We start from the raw sequence: 16,087 nt of genomic DNA on the forward strand, positions 1-16,087 counted from the left end.
CAATCACATTTATGATGTGATATATTGTAAATTTGAATCTAATTAGTATTATGATTTCTGTTAGCTGAGAGTTGGCTCGATTAGACTGCTTCTTAGCTCACTTTCCCCAGAGCCAAGAATAACGTATCGCTTTAGCCTACTTTTATTTTCCAATTTTGATGATAACTCTGTTATGCTGTTGCTACCACTGTGCATGTCTGAAAGTCTACATCAATAAAATACACTGTTGTACATACAGCTTACAGTTGTAAAGACTTTATTTATAATTTGTTCAAAATGTTTCTGTAAAAAAAACTGTGTTACAGCCTAAACAAAAATCATTTTAGCAGCGCGCACAAACAATAACCACCATCAGATTATTTTCAATTTCTGGAACGTGTGTTAGTCAATTATTTTGATCACTAGTGAGCTCACCCGTAATGTGATACATTGTAAATTGTAAACGCTATAAGGTAATTTATATTATGGTTTCTGTCACCCGAGATTTGGTTCAATTAGCCTGCTTGAAAGATCAGTCTTTCCCCAGAGCTAGGAATCACGTAGATTTAGCCTACATTTTTCGATTTGGATGAGGACTGTGTCATGCTGTTGCTAAAAAATATAAAAAAATAAATAAAGTGCTCACATTGAGGACATACAATTGTAATGACATAGGCCTATAATTTGTGCACACACTGTTATTTCACTTAAACATTTTGCACAAATTATAAGCCTATGTCAGCTCAATGCTGATTGTTGTGTCAATCGTAAATAGACGTTCTAATCAAGTTTTCGAACCACACCGTAAAGACAGTATGCTTGAGGGACCACTCTAGACCTGTATCACCCGGTTGATCATACACGGGAAAGGGTTAAAATATTTCTCTCAGTTATGAGCTGACTCTAAATAGGACAAGTCCATTTTTCACCAGCAGGGGGTTTGTCTCCCCCAAAGCCATCATCACTCATCTCTCCCTAGCACTGTCACAGAAACCATATGTCGGAGTTGTTCTGTCATGTTGCGTTCAGTGAACTTTAGGATGTCCTGACCTGCTTTATTGTGCCTGAGGTTGGTTGGTTGGAGCAGAACACACTGGTGCGCAGTGGCCCAACAGGGTCTGCAGGGCCAGGTATAAGTGCATAACTGATGTACCGCCATGTTAATACTTTTATGTTTTTATTTATTTATTTATTTATTTATTCCATCATCACACGCTCCCTAGCATGCACTGATTCAATTTCCCAGCTCTCACTTCGCCCGTACGACTTAATCAGTCTGACAGACTCTCTCTGCCTGGGGAAAGTCTCTCTCCGCAGTTCCCTTTCTCCTCAAGTTTACGCTCCCCATGACAAACTCACTCTGGCACCTTTCACAGTGCAGCGTTTTTTGTTGAGGCCTCTGTGGTCCTTTCACATACACACACACACACACAGAAGTTCCCATCCTCCTTTTATGTAACATGCACAGACAAACAGCTTGCATGCATACACACATTGTATAGTAGCTTTCTTTTGTGATGTGCAGCTATTTAACCTTCATATAGACACTCACAATATCTTTCATTGATGTCTTATGGAGTCTGACCTCAGCCACTCCAGTCCTTTTCAGTCCCCATAATAGAAGCAGCAGGATTCAGAGCTGGTGTTGGTTAACCTGGGACAGAACTCAATAGTCTAGCTAACAAAGTGTGCTGGAGCAAACTTCAGCTGACTGTTAAGAGTCTGCCCGCAGGGTCAGATCCTCCATGATTTAATTCAGTAACACAACAGTGCCATTGTGGCATGTTCACCCCACCACTTACTGAGAAACTCCTCAACACTCTTTTTGGAACAACCACATATTTTTCTTCTTGTTTTCTGTCACCTACCTGACCAGCTAAAACGTTACAATCCTGTCCATGAGGCTAGTTATTTTCTCTAACACAGTTGAAACCAGTCGATTGAAAACAACATATATTTAAGCTTTTGATATGCCGGATGAGGGGAATAGCACTTGAAATTCAGTCTGTGTTAATCAGGTTCACCTGAATTGTTTATATCTGACACCAACTCAGCCATTTGACCTCTCTCTCTGCACTTAGAGCTCTGCTTCCCCCAAGCTTTATTCCTATCATATTAAGTTAAACAACACTCAAACCTCTCCGTTCATATTCAAGGAGATTGGGCTTAGTTGAGGGTCAAGGCTTCTCCACATCTCTTCATACTGTCTTAGAAGAATCTTTATTCGCTTCCCCTTCCTCACTCTATTTCTCTCTCTCTCTCTCCATCTCCCCCCCCCACCGCCACACACACGTAATGGGGCGCCCCATTTTGGCTCTCCTTTGACCTGCCTGTCTGACAGGGGTCTCTAGGTGGGCTGTTATCATGCTGATTGTACCTGACAAACTCTTCCCCAGACATCCCATTGTCCCCTTTCCTTTCCATTCTGTTGCCACTCCCTTCCACATGTCTAAGCATTTTAATGACATATGCTCGCAGGCTTTCTCCAACCAGGCTGTATTAGTGGAGCGTGGCTCCCTCGGAGCCAACAATGTGCATGCGTGTGTTTGTGTGAGTCTTGAAGAGGGGAGGGGATGGGATTGGAGGGAAAAGTCAGGAGGAGGCATTTGTCGTTCTAGAGAGGGATTCTGTCTTTCCATTTTCATTAGAAATAATGATGAATGATAATGATAATTCTAAATTATGATAATGATAATGATAAATAATGATTGATAATGATAAATAATGATTTTCCTCTTTCAAAGTGGCAATTTGACTTTGCAATGGCTGCGAATGGGCTCACATCTTTTTCATCCTCTCTCCCTCCTTCTTTCTCTCTCATTCCTGGGCTGATAATTTCCACTTTATTTCCATTAGGCTGTTTGTCCACAGTGGTCTGTCGCTGTAATTTCGTCTTCTTAGCCAAGCAAACAGACCCACAACCCCCTACTCCAACATGGAAACGCTGCCCTACTTTTTCAGGGGAGCTGAGATTTACAGTTAAGGTGGTGACACAGTCCTCTTGGCTGCACTAAAGGGCACTGTGGCCTGTTGGAGACAACTCTCACCTCATGGGATCACCAGGTTTATATCTGGTTCAGGTCTCTGCGGGGGTCCATCATTATTTCAGACATAGCAGATTCTCAAAGCAAGAGCTCTCTCTCTCTCTTTCTCTCTCTCTCTCTCGCACATGTGTGGAAGGATCCCCGCTGTGTGTGTAACCACCTCTGACCCATGTTGAACTCACCCATTGTGCCACACAGCCCAAGAAGACCAAGATGTGACACACACAATACACTCTTTGGTTGATCTTTAGAGTCAAAGAAAAATGTCCTCACTATTAGAAAGATATAGATCAAATTAATGCCATGCTTTTACTGCCTGTATATCTCTAATATCCTTTCTCCATTAACCTGATATGGCTGATGAATTCAGCACATTGGTTGTACAATAGATGTTTCAATTCATCATCCTACCTCATTAAATGTGTAACGCATCAATGTGCTTTTTCAGTGAGTAAATGGACGGTCAAGTTGGCCCTAATTGGACTCAAGCCTTTTGATGGGGTCCGGTTTCTCATTTTTGCCTCCAAGTAGATGTATGTGAAGTACAGTCAATGCCATTTCCTGAGGAAGCCTCAAAGGGACACACACATACTGTGCTGTAAAGAGACCACCATAATCTTCACCATCTCATCTCTTACCAATGGATACATATCTCCCTTATTCTCTTTTGTATGAGATGTCTGCTTGGTTTTGAGATAAATGACACGTATTTGGCCACCTTCCACTGAGCACTAAAGTCACATGTGTTTCAGGGTTGTTCATTCCCCATTTCTCCCAATATGGACCTGATCAAGAAGAGGGAAGCAGAGAGAGCCTAAGATGGCTGCTACTAGGAAAACAATTACGTACAAACCAATGCCAAGGCCCACACAGGTTTTCATTAGTTTTCCTGGAAGGACATTGTTGTCCTTGCACTTTGGCCCACATGAACAAAGTATGTTTTCTGTAGGAATGTCTGAATGGAAAACTATTAATGCCTACGGTTCCATACAAATAATAGAGCAGGATTTGGCTGAAATTATTCTACGAATTCACGAGAAACAGGAAGTCATCACATCAAGCAGTTAGAGAGCAACAGCAGATTAGGACTGACAGCAGTCTACAAGCCATTAACTCCAGACCCATCTGGAGGAGACTCTCTCTGCGGGTGATCCAACTTTATATACCGCAAATCTCTGCCATTGTGTCTCTTCTTAATAAAAAAAAAGTATTTCAAACTAACCAGAGTTTTTATGCCTGTATACTACTGTAGCAAAGTGCCTTTTAATGAATAGGTGTAAATGATTCAAGTGGAGTCAGATATGCAAACAATGTGTAGTAATAAAATTAGCATACAGCGAAAAAGGGGAATAATCTCATTCTCTCTCACAAAACACACAAGCACGTCACAAGCGTGGATTAGGACTGCAAACTTCAGATATGTTTAATTTGTGACAACAATCCTCTTTCCTTTGAGTTTTTCCTCCCTCTTCCAAGCAGGAGATAGCTTTGTTTACCTTGGAAGGTATTGTATTTTGATGTTCTTAATCAAACAACAATAAGATAACATAGCCTTTGGAAGAGAGTAATCCCAGTTTGCTGTTTACTGGGAAACCGAAGATGCCTCTTTCTTGTTATTTTTCCTCCATTGTGCATCAACAGTACAGTGCACTCTACACAGCACAGTGCACTCTACACTTTCCCTGCGAGCGATCCTTTCAGACAGACTGCTTTGTCAAACATAAATTCCAGACATCACTACCTTCAACCACTGCAGAGATATTTACTTTCACATTACAAATCTAAGCAAAACATTCCCACCATACAGCTCTCAAAATGCCTGCAGGACATCTAGGGTTCAATAGCCCCCAAATTGCAAAAAACCCAAGGCCCAATAAGCCAAGCAATGTGAAGGATACACCTGTTCTGATGACACTGCAGGGCAACTAGACTAGAGGTCTTGCAATTGATGGTCCATTTCAGAGGAGCTATTCACTTCTATCCCTTCCAGCTCTTAGAAATAAATGTTCTTTTTACCACACAGTCATTGCCTATTCACACAAGCTATCTGGTCTGATACATTATGTCTTTTACAGGGCTCCATCCACTCATCTGTCATTGCATGACTCTCAGTGGTAACATTATCACTTTAGATAAGGCTACAATAAACTGCACTCAGCATGTAAGGCTCTCTTCCCTCTAATCCAGTCTCTGACATGGAATCTGTTTATCATCTCATACCCCAGAGCATCATCCATGTCCCCCAACCTCCTCTTAAACAGGAAGTAATGGACAACTTTTCTCCTGCCACATTCTGAGTTCTTTCTCCTTGACTGTTGGTTTGACCATCTCAGTGTTAAAGAGCCTTTCCTGTTTTGAGGCATTGTGATTTGATTAAATCAGGTTTTAAAGGGGGAATCTCCCCGACCGGTATTGTCAGCCAGGAGAGAGCGCTGAGCGCTGCCATTTAGCATTGGGCAATGGCCAAGAGAAAGAGGTGAACTGCAATGACTTGTGTGCTCCTCTGTGATTTGCACTAATGTCCCCCAGGGATTGAGCAATGACCACTGTCAATTCACCTGGGAGTCCGGCCAGATGCAAACCTCTGCCAACAGATTTGAAAGGATAGAAAATAATTTAAACGCCCAACTGCACATTACCATTTTTCAACACCGGGGCTGGCATAGAAATTTTCCACAATATTAAATTGCACTTGAACTCTGGCTCCCACAAAAAGAGTGGTGTGAAAAGAGTTTTTCATGCTCCACATCATAAAAGGGAAAATACAACAGCAAATTAAATTAATTTTTAATTTACAGTTTTAATTTACATTGTTTACACTTTCACATTTTTTAAACCCACTTGAAACCCATGCCTTCATGAAAAACGAAAAATGTTAGAGATGATAGCTAAGGCATATGAAGCAAGAGAAAAGACCTCTTCACCCCCGCTACCCCCCTGTACAATTTTCTCTCCTGTTAATAAAAAAAAAATAATAATAATAATAATTCCTTCTTCTAGTATTGTGACTGCCTATGACCCCTGGTCTGAGCATTGATTACTTCATCTTATGATGACTGATGGATAGATGATTCACTTACTTAAAAAAATGTAAGTCACTTTGGATAAAGGCATCTGCTAAATGCCATAAATGTAAATGTAAATGAAGCAGAGAGTGGATGAGGCCCCAGAGCTGTGAAATATACAGTGCCCTGTGTAAGTAATGGGACAGTGAAACATTTGTTTCTTCTTTTGGCTCTCTATTCCAAAAGCTTGGATTTTACAATGAGGTTAATGGAGAGATTCTCAGCTTTTATTTAGGGTATTTGTGTACATATTGGTTTCACCATTTAGAAATGACAACACTTTTTATACATCGTCCCTATTTCAGGCCAACAAAAGTAATGGGACAATTCGCTTGACAGGTCTTCATGGTGATGTTACGGTAGTGTTCCGTCACATAATTTGTGCAGGCATAAGAGAGCTGTCAATGTCTAGTATTGATTCTCGGCTTTGCGTTTGCCTTTGGAGTCTGCTATTGGTGTCTGTCAACATGAAAACCAAAGAGGTGTCAATGAAAGTCACAGAAGCCATTATTAGGCTGAAAAATCTGAACAAAAGAAAACAGAAACAGCCAAAACCTTAGGTTTGCCAAAATAGTTTGGAACAATAGTTACAATAGTTTGGTAGGCCAAGGAAGATTTCTACAGTGGATGACAAAAGAATACTCACCATAATTAAGAAAACCCCAAAACAACTGTCCCACAGATCATGAACACTCTCCAGGAGGTAGGCGTGAATGTGTCAGAGACAATCATTCGCAGAATACGTCACCAGCCAAACTACTGACTACCCTATTGAGTAGGGTCAATGGGTTGCTGACTTCAGGCAGTTATTGTATGCAAAGGATTTTTGACCAAATAGTAAACATAAGTGCTTAATTTGGACATTATGTGAATCTGTCCCAAAACCTTTGGTGGCTTGAAATAGGGGGACTATGAATACAAGTGTTATTTCTAAATGGTGAAAACAATATGTACACAAATATCTTCAAATAAAGGCTGAGAATGTATACTTTAACCTCATAGTAATTGTTTGATTTCAAATCCAAACTTTTGGAGTATATAGCCAAAATAATAGAAAATGCTTCACTGTTCCATTACACAGGGCACTGTGTCTGTGGATTACCTAGAGCTGATCCTGAGTCTGAATACCCATTATTACTGCATGTAAAAATCGACTTCTTTGTTCCCATGGAGTGGGCACAGTGAATATCAGCTGTATTAGAGGCAGATCAGAGGGAGATGTCCAATCGATATGGCACCTTTCCTTCACATGGGTTATAATAATGTACAATATGGATATAAATCTCAGGATATATTGAAGATCAGCCCGGACCAATTCAATATTCTCTCTCTATTTGCCACTCAGAGGCCAGTGGGTTGCACAACTCCTCCAAAAGGAGAAATGTGCAATGAAGGCATCTGTGACGGCAGACTGCTCTTTGGTAACACAGGGGGAGTGCATGTGAGGATAGAGGGTGGAGGGGAGAGGGGGGACCAACCAAAAATGGGATTGTAAACAACTCCATAATGACACTGAGCCACAGGTCTTACAGTGAGCATGTCTGGGACCAATGGGATTTTCCGTCTATGCGCAAACCAAGCACTCCATCTGACATCTTTCCTAAGCCTGGTGTCAAACGCTCATGCGTTTCCTTTAACAAATGTGCTAACTAGGCCAGGAGAAGATGGCACTGTGCCAACATTAGTGGTGCTGGATGGGGGCTCTGATGCCATCATTCTGATCCTGACAACTGAATGGCCCTATCCTCAATTGCCTAATTGTCTTTGTGGGACAAGCAGGTGGCTCAAACCCTCGTTTGGCAATTGGTGAAACCCTACACACATCAACCGGGTTTTGGTTGGGGGTGTTAAGGCTCCCTGATTCTCAAAGCCATTAAATCATTCCCTATCAGATTTCAGAAAGTTGAGATGAAGAGAAAGTTTTCAGTGCTGTTGTGTCTGATGTGTCTTGCTGAATAAAACATCTTTGTTATCAGTTTTTTTCTCAATGATGCCCAGTTCCAACAAAGTACGTGAGAAACTGGCCACACTCAAATGAGCCACATAAATCAGAACATAGACACGCAATAGTGCCGGAGGCAATTTAGGCCAGTTAGCCACAGCCAGGTAAGCTCTGGGCCCCAGTTCAAACATAAAAGTCTATCACTTGTATTTCCGATTACATCAGCCACTGGGCAACATGGTAAACCCATGCTATCTTTGCCACTGTTGTTCGTGACAGGTGCATGCGTGTTGGGAGGCAAGGACACACACATTTATCCATAGATGAGGGGCTCCTTTTCATCTGATTCCCTATGTCTAAGTCAAAAGGTTGATTTGCATTTATGTTCCCGCACATGGCTTGCAGCTGTAATTGGCATTGCACAGCAGTACCCCTGTACCTCTGACACGCATAAACACACACAGACACACACTACTAGCTTGCATTGCCCAATTTGAAAGCCATTTCCATTTCTCTGTTGTAATAAACATTGGCATTGGAGAGGGAGGACAGGAAGAGAGGAATGGAGGGAGAGAGGGAGGAAGAGACAGCTGAGTTCATCCAAGTGTAATACTGTCCCAGAAACTTCCGCAAAACACTCTGAAGCTGTTATCAGATCATCTACCCAATTCCTCAAGCGCTTCCTGTGCCAAAACACAAAATGCATCTTGCTGCCTTCCTCCAACACAACCTGTTACAATCCTGTCAATGCATTTACTAGATGGTTTACTCACAAATGCTTCAGCCACTTCCAGGATACACAACATTATATTGGCAGCAGTGCACTGTGAAGAGGATGGCATGCAATTTAACCAAGGTAATAACTTCAGATCTGCAAAGATAATACTATCAATGGAGGGAGTGACATTTGTTTACTCTGCAAGAAAAATGGGCAGCTGTATCTCGGGGCAAAGCATGAAAACACATACAATATGTGAATTGTTACTGCAAGGCAGTTAGAGTGTTTTGGAAGACTTTTCCGTTTTTCTGTGATATCCTAGATTGCTGAATTAGAAACAACACAAAGAGCGGTTTGATTGCCAAACATACTGAATTTTCTTTAAAGGAGCAGGGCATAATTCTGTAGGAAACCTCTGGCCACCACAGCAAAATTCAGTCATTCAAAACAACAACGTCCTCCCTAATAATAATATAAACCCCCTGCAATGGCCTTGCAGTGTTGGACATTAGCTGTTGCGTTTCTGCATGTGCGCACGATTCGAAGAGGCAGCCACCAGAGACAGAAAGGAGAAAATCGCCCAATACCCCAGGGAGTAACAACATAAGTAAGTAACATGTTTGTATGCAAAATGAGTGTCGGGTAGGACTCTCCATTTTTGGTCCCGCTTTTTCGGGACCAAAACAACTTAAATGTTGCACTCACGCCCCATGACCCTATATCACTTCTCTCCTAGCTACCCCTGAACAGGAACAAGGAGGCAGTGGTTTTGGCCAGCTGTGGCACACTGCCACCGGAACACGAGTGCTGTACGACCCACCCCAACTCTGTTTATCTTCCCCTGTGGAGCTGTTCTGACTGCGGGAGAATAACATCGCCTGTTGTTTCCTGTGCATTAGGCTGCAATTTAGAACCCATTAATCCCTCCTATAATCTGTCAAAAAATCCCGACCGTGCTCAGAGAAGGCAGCTGCCTCCCAGTGTGCCCCCCCTCCCCACCATCGCTCTGTATCTGAACACTATTGTAAGAGTCAAAGTACTACCACGTCTTCAAAGAAAGACTGGAGGGGGGGGAGGGGGGGGTGGGGGGGGGGGGGGGTGAGGAGAGGGTGTGACAGAGGAGTGCGGGTGCTAACCCTCACTCCACAGGTGACCTCATGATCACAACAGCATCTGGTTGAATTACTTAACATTGCCGCCCAGCAGACATGTAATCCGGGATAATGCCCTTTTGCCGAGAGTGCTCCAATCTGGATAAATTCATCCCCTAGGAATGAGATCCAAGAGTAAAGTCTTTGAGAGAGACAGATAGAGGGGTGAGGGGTGTAAATGGGAATGGTGGTGTGTGTGTGTGTGTGTGTCGGGGGGGTCTTTCTAGTGTACTTAAGCACAGTGATGCCATTGGAGAATAATAATGAACTCCAGTAAACACAGTTTGTTTTTGTTGACTGCTTAAGTGGAAGCGGATCATTGCCTGGTTTCCAAGAAGTGTCCAAACTAATCATCCTTCTGCCCTGACCAGAATCGGACACAAAGAGATGTTCCCATCTAAGCAGATGAAACAATCAAATACGATATGAAATATCATATAGAATATTGCATGTCCCATATTCACTGACACGTTTGTTTTGGCTTTCAGTAAGCCCATGATACAAGCATATGATGATATACTAATATTAATTAGTGAAACAACAGCTGATTAAAATCATCTTAATGAAATGGTATCTCTGTGATATAATTCCTCTAATTAAATGGTATCAAGGTAATACAGGCAGTACTGTAGCAACGCCTCTTTCAAAGGAAGCCGGATGACAGGGCTGCCATATTGGCGACATCAAATGCTGTTGTTTAGACAGGTCACCTATGTGAGGGCAAGACGAAAACTCAATTCACACCAAAATGATATGGATTAGCAACTTTTACATAGTTTTTTTTTTTGTGTAGAAACATTTATTGCAGTCATTTGACCGTAAAAGCTGTTATAATGTCTTAAAAAATACACTTTATTATGTCCTCCCCCTTGAGTCTTACACATGTGTTGCTAGATCCTAGGAACAACATCTTTCAGTGACGCTACTACGTGGTAACTGGTCATAAATGTAATCTCCTTGTGGGACTGGTACCATATTTCCTGTCTCTCGCAAAACCAATTGTAAATCAAGGGAGTTCCGTATCTCCTCAATATAGTTAATCTCTGGTAATAGTCTCTATAGGTCTTGGCCTCTGTTGATTTTCTTGGAAATAACATTTCTGAAAATGTCCTCCTTCCAAGACATATTCATTGCTTGACTTACAGTCCCAGCGTTCTAGAGACAGCTACTGATTATTTATTCATATGTTTACTTATTACCAGAAAAATCCATCTGGGAGCCTAGTTTGGATCGGATTAGGCTTAATCTAGCATGACTCAGAAATGAGCAGGGGTCACGGCAGCTGATGTGATTTATGTGGCTAGCCTTGATGGTACATAGAGCACAAACAAAGGTGGTTTACAAAGTCAGAATGGATGACATCATCATCAATCGCCATGTGTTTACATGGCCTGGTTTGGGTTCACAGTTACTACAGTAACAATAATAAGTCATCAATCACGTATTGAAGGGTTAAGACAGACCTATGGCCCTGGATGAATATCCTCTAAACACCATGTTGGGTATCTGACAGCAGAAAGACAGGCCACCATAATCACTGTTAGAAAATCAGAACACTAAGGAAAATATGACATACTACAGCATATGGAGAGGAACAAAATAACTAAATTCATTAGTATCAGTCTGTGGTGGAAATGGCAAAAATCTATTAATTCCAACTGGATTATTATGTGTCATAATCCATGCATTTGCAAGAGGTTCAACACATGTGTTGCTTACATACAACTATTTATATGATGTAATGATGCTGCAAAATGGAAAGAAAATTGACCAATGTCATTTTCAGAAATACTGTGAATGTGTTTTTTTTTTTTTAAAGAACCAGAGAGATTTACTCTAGAATCCACATATCCAAACATGACATTGGGTTGACATTTAATTATGAAGCTATTAAGAATGTGTATCAAAGCTTGTGTTCCATGAAAAACGGGTTTAGAATAGTCAGAGAGTTAATAGACAGCAGTAAATGAAATAGACGCTTTTCGTGTATTAAGACTTGCTTTCCAGGCTTAAGACACAGCTTAGTGTCGTGGCAGGGTGGTGACTTAGCACTAGGAGATCTGAGCAGGGAGAGTGAGAGAGAGAGAGAGAGAGAGAGAGAGAGAGAGAGCTGTGCAGCACTGCCCCTAGTGGGGGAACATGAGGCCAGCAGAATGCCGAGACATGTTTCTTATCAACTGTAGAAGTGCTTTTACAGCAAGTTGGGTAGTGTGCGAAGGTGGCAGTGGATCTGGTGAGAGAGAGTGTCACTCCACAAACTACGGTTTGATTTTCTTTAGCAGTTGGGCACAGAGACAAGCACATCCAGTACAAGACACTATTCTTAAACCGCCCTTGTCCACAGGGAGTTGATGCACTCAGATATTCCAGCACCATTTCCCTGACAGCAGAGTTGGTGCTCTATCACACGGTAACTCGCAAGAGAGAGAGAGAGAGAGAGGGGTTGGGGGGGAGACGGACGAGGTCTTGGACAGGTTTTGCCTGCGGTGATGGCGTTCTCAGGGACTTACTCCAGCATCTTCCTGGCTGGCTCTGTGTCATCAGTCAATGGCAGACCAGGTGACTTGGAGGGAAGATGCCCTATATACAGTACAGGCAGGATTGAGTGCAGAACAGCTCTCTCCCAGCCTCACTAGAGGATGGCTCTCTCTCATTCCCTCTCTCACACTGTTACTGCTTCAGCCACAATCCCTTCTGTCCCTTTCTCATGGCTTTCTGAGACTGCGAGACTATGGCTTGTGACATAAACAGAGCAATAATTTGTAAAACAAGAATTAGCTACAGTGGAACACATCCTCCCCAGAGACAGGCAAAAGGGAAGCAGACAGAGGTTGTTATCTCATGTTTACCTGCCAGGGCTTACATACTTTATATTATGGTAATAACCAACTGCAGAGCAATCTCACTCCTGTCTGCATCATCTTAGATATGGCTGGTTTTTAGTTGTTTTGCCAGAACTGAAAGTATCACCTGTAATAATGAAGGGAAAGTCAATGGCTGTAGAATAACTGGACACATAGCTGATGTATGGAGACCTCTGGAGCTAGGGAATTGGAATTCACTAGTTCTGTCATTCCTGGAAGGATACCATTTGGCATTGTTCAGCTTCTTATATAATAATCACTTAAGGCATAGAGTAGGTATATTTGCACATAAACCAAAATAAGGAAAAGGCTGAAGTTTAGTTAAGATTAAAGTGTCTTTGGTTGGTTTATAGCCCAGGGTTGATCCAATAAGTGAATAATACAGCCAGAACTCTCAAATAGAAATAAATTATTGTGTAATGCATAATCAGCATAGTCACTGTGGACACGTTTCGGCGTCAAGCTTTCTTCAGCTCAGAGTTTACACACTCAAGCCAGAACCATAGAATATGCCGTCATTTCCAAAGCCTCAGTTTATAGAAATCAGCTGATTGGCTAATAAGGTCTATTGTAAACGGAACAGTGCATTTGCAAAACAAAATAACAATAATAATAACAATAATAGCTAATTGTATAAACGTGGTCGATAGACCTTTATACATTTGAATGCGCACAATGTTTGCAGACACAAGCCTATTGTCATCCAGCTCCTTTCTAAAACATATATTTTATAAGAAACAACTCAAAACAAGAGCTCCTTAGGGGCTTCTGTTCCCAAACGAAAAATCCAAAATGCTTCTCTTTGCAAACGCTTCTACTCTCTGTGGCATCAGCACTTCAGGAGGCTAACTGATTCTAGCCCCTGAAATCTAAGGGTGCAAATACCACATATCATTTTATGTCGTTATTTCTGTTGGTGCTCTTAAGCTCTGATATCCTCGTCATTAATTCTCTCTTCATCTTTCCTATGTAGCACAGCCAACAAGGCCATTTTAATGAGTAAACAGCAAATTTTGTAGTTCAGGTTCTTCTCCCAATCACTTTAAGTTTTTTCCTATATGAGGGTGAGAAAAACGTCACTCTTTGTCATGGTGTTACATTATACGCACCATGAACAGTATTTGCACATGTACATTCACTGGCATGTGACACAGATTTAGATACGTACAAATCATCTTGATTTTAAGTTCTGATAGGGATAGTGACTGTTTGAGTCTTGAATGTATTCCAAAAGGTGCAACTATTTCTCGAGCGCACTTCTTGCATGTAGCAAACCACCCATTAACCTGAAATTAATGTCTCATGGGGACCAGAATGTTGCCATCCTACTGAAAATACAGGAAAAAGAAAAGTACAGTATAGGTAGCTATATGTACAGTACATGTATGCCTTGGCAGTGTCAGGCATACATTCCCTCTAATCATAAAGACATGACCCGTGTAATATAGTAGCTGGCTCCACGTTCCAGCTACCCATTCACAGAGAAGAAACTGTTTGTGTCAACATCCCAGGACACTTACACAGCCATAAAAAACAAGATATTAAAACTGACATCCTATTCAAGCGTGATCTACAACTTCTGTATCAAAGCTGCTAAGAGCAATAATAAAAGCTTTATTATAGGACAGTTTCAAATTAGGGGGTTTTCTGGACATAATATTCCCTCTGTTTCGATGTAAAGATAGACACTTTCTTGAGCCTTAAAAAAGCATGAGAAAGGGAACAAGGATGATGCATCTGAAAGTGAAACTCAGCTCAATTTGTTCAATCATTTCTGTTACAGTATATCGTTCATTTGTATGCATGATGTGAACAGAAGAGGCAAACAGAGATAGCCAAATAAAGAGAGAGCTCACAATGACAAGTCCTTGTTTAATGCTACCGACATGTTCCAATCTCAAAGCTGTTAGATCCAGCGCTGTATGACTGATTGATTTCCTTTCCCCCTGCTGATTTTGAACAAAAGGTTATACCTCTATATGTGTCTATGACACACATATACATTCAAAGACAGGGCCCTGCTTAGATGGTCGCTCAGCGTGAGAGGTCAAACTTTGAAAAGAAGCTGTGACAGACTCTGTGACTGACCCTGAGATTAACTCTGACTTCCATTGTGGGTCAGTTACTACAGAGGAGCAAACACTCATCCACTCTTTGAGTCAGCCCTCAGTCCAGCCATTTATCACTCAGACCCCATGGTGAAGTTGCCATACTTCTTAGAGGTTACTCACAATGAGAGTAGCATTGTTTTCCAAAGACAACCACCTGGTGGCAAGTAAAACAAACAGCCCATCCATTCTATGTTTTGAACAGTCTGTCTAAAAATACAAATAACACAGCAGATTTGTCCAGGGGAATAGTGTGGTTCACAGTGGTCTGGATTCTAAAGCATTGTTCATCCCCCTCTGTTGTATTGACCACCCCCCTGGTATGCGTTTGGCAAAGAGACATAGTGTCATAGTTTCAAAACAATGTGACTCTGAGTGAACGCATCGCTAGGCTTGGATGTGAGCACTCTGAGCTTGCCTGATGTGTGTATTCAGTCTGAAAAGGAACATATAACCAGCGTGACAGGGCAAAAAACAACTCCTGAGACAGGAGTACCGGCTACAACTGTATCTCTGAACACAAGTATTCTGTTCTTATCCAACAGATTCCTACTCATGTTGGACTTTGACAGTGCATACAGGAGGGCTATACGCAGTATAAGACACATGTGACAATATAAGCTCTGAGCACATCTCACAGCAGAGACTGCCTTGGAGAAATACTCACAATTAACAGTTACAAACTCACACAGAAATCAGAGGTACACCAGACAAATGTAACACATAATGAGGACAAGACCCAGTTAACTTACCATGTCCGGAGATCCAGAGGAACAAAACAACCCAGGGGATCATGGCTGGGGATGAAACCTCTAAAGAATAGTGGGCGAGTGTGAAATTGAAGTTGGCACGCACACACACACACACGACAGTGCTCTTGTATGGCTTCTACAGTCCCTCGCTGATGTCTCTTCTTTCAAGGAGAGCTGTTACTCTTGTGTCCTGTTTTCCTCTCTTCTTCTTTTCTATGTCACTCTTCAGAGTTGCTGGTGGTCAGCTTTGCTTCACTCTCCTGTTGATGTGAGCTTGTCGACTCTCACTGTGAGCACACACACTCTCTCTCTCTTGCTTGCTCTTGCGCTCAGTCTGGTCTCTCACTGCCGTTCCATTCTCAATCTCAATCTCAGAGCATCAGTGTCTCTCCTCGCCCCCCTTCCTATCTCTCTCTCTCACGCTCTCTCTCTCCCTTGCTCACCCACTCACTGAGCCAGCAGAG

General features: G+C 41.9%; 1 protein-coding gene across 1 annotated transcript in view; it reads right to left on the bottom strand.

Annotated features, from left to right (window-relative positions):
* The window catches only part of kirrel3b (kirre like nephrin family adhesion molecule 3b), a gene marked incomplete at both ends in the record, with an annotated part of 200,839 nt that extends 185,173 nt beyond the window's left edge, over positions 1-15,666 (bottom strand). Inside the window, one exon of the mRNA XM_083695120.1 lies at positions 15,624-15,666. Within this exon, the coding sequence (XP_083551246.1) occupies positions 15,624-15,666 (43 nt within the window). The remainder of the gene's footprint in view (positions 1-15,623) is intronic.
* Positions 15,667-16,087: the final 421 nt, after the last annotated feature.

The sequence above is a fragment of the Argentina silus genome, assembly GCF_951799395.1.
Source record: "Argentina silus genome assembly, chromosome: X".
Classification (NCBI taxonomy): domain Eukaryota; kingdom Metazoa; phylum Chordata; class Actinopteri; order Argentiniformes; family Argentinidae; genus Argentina; species Argentina silus.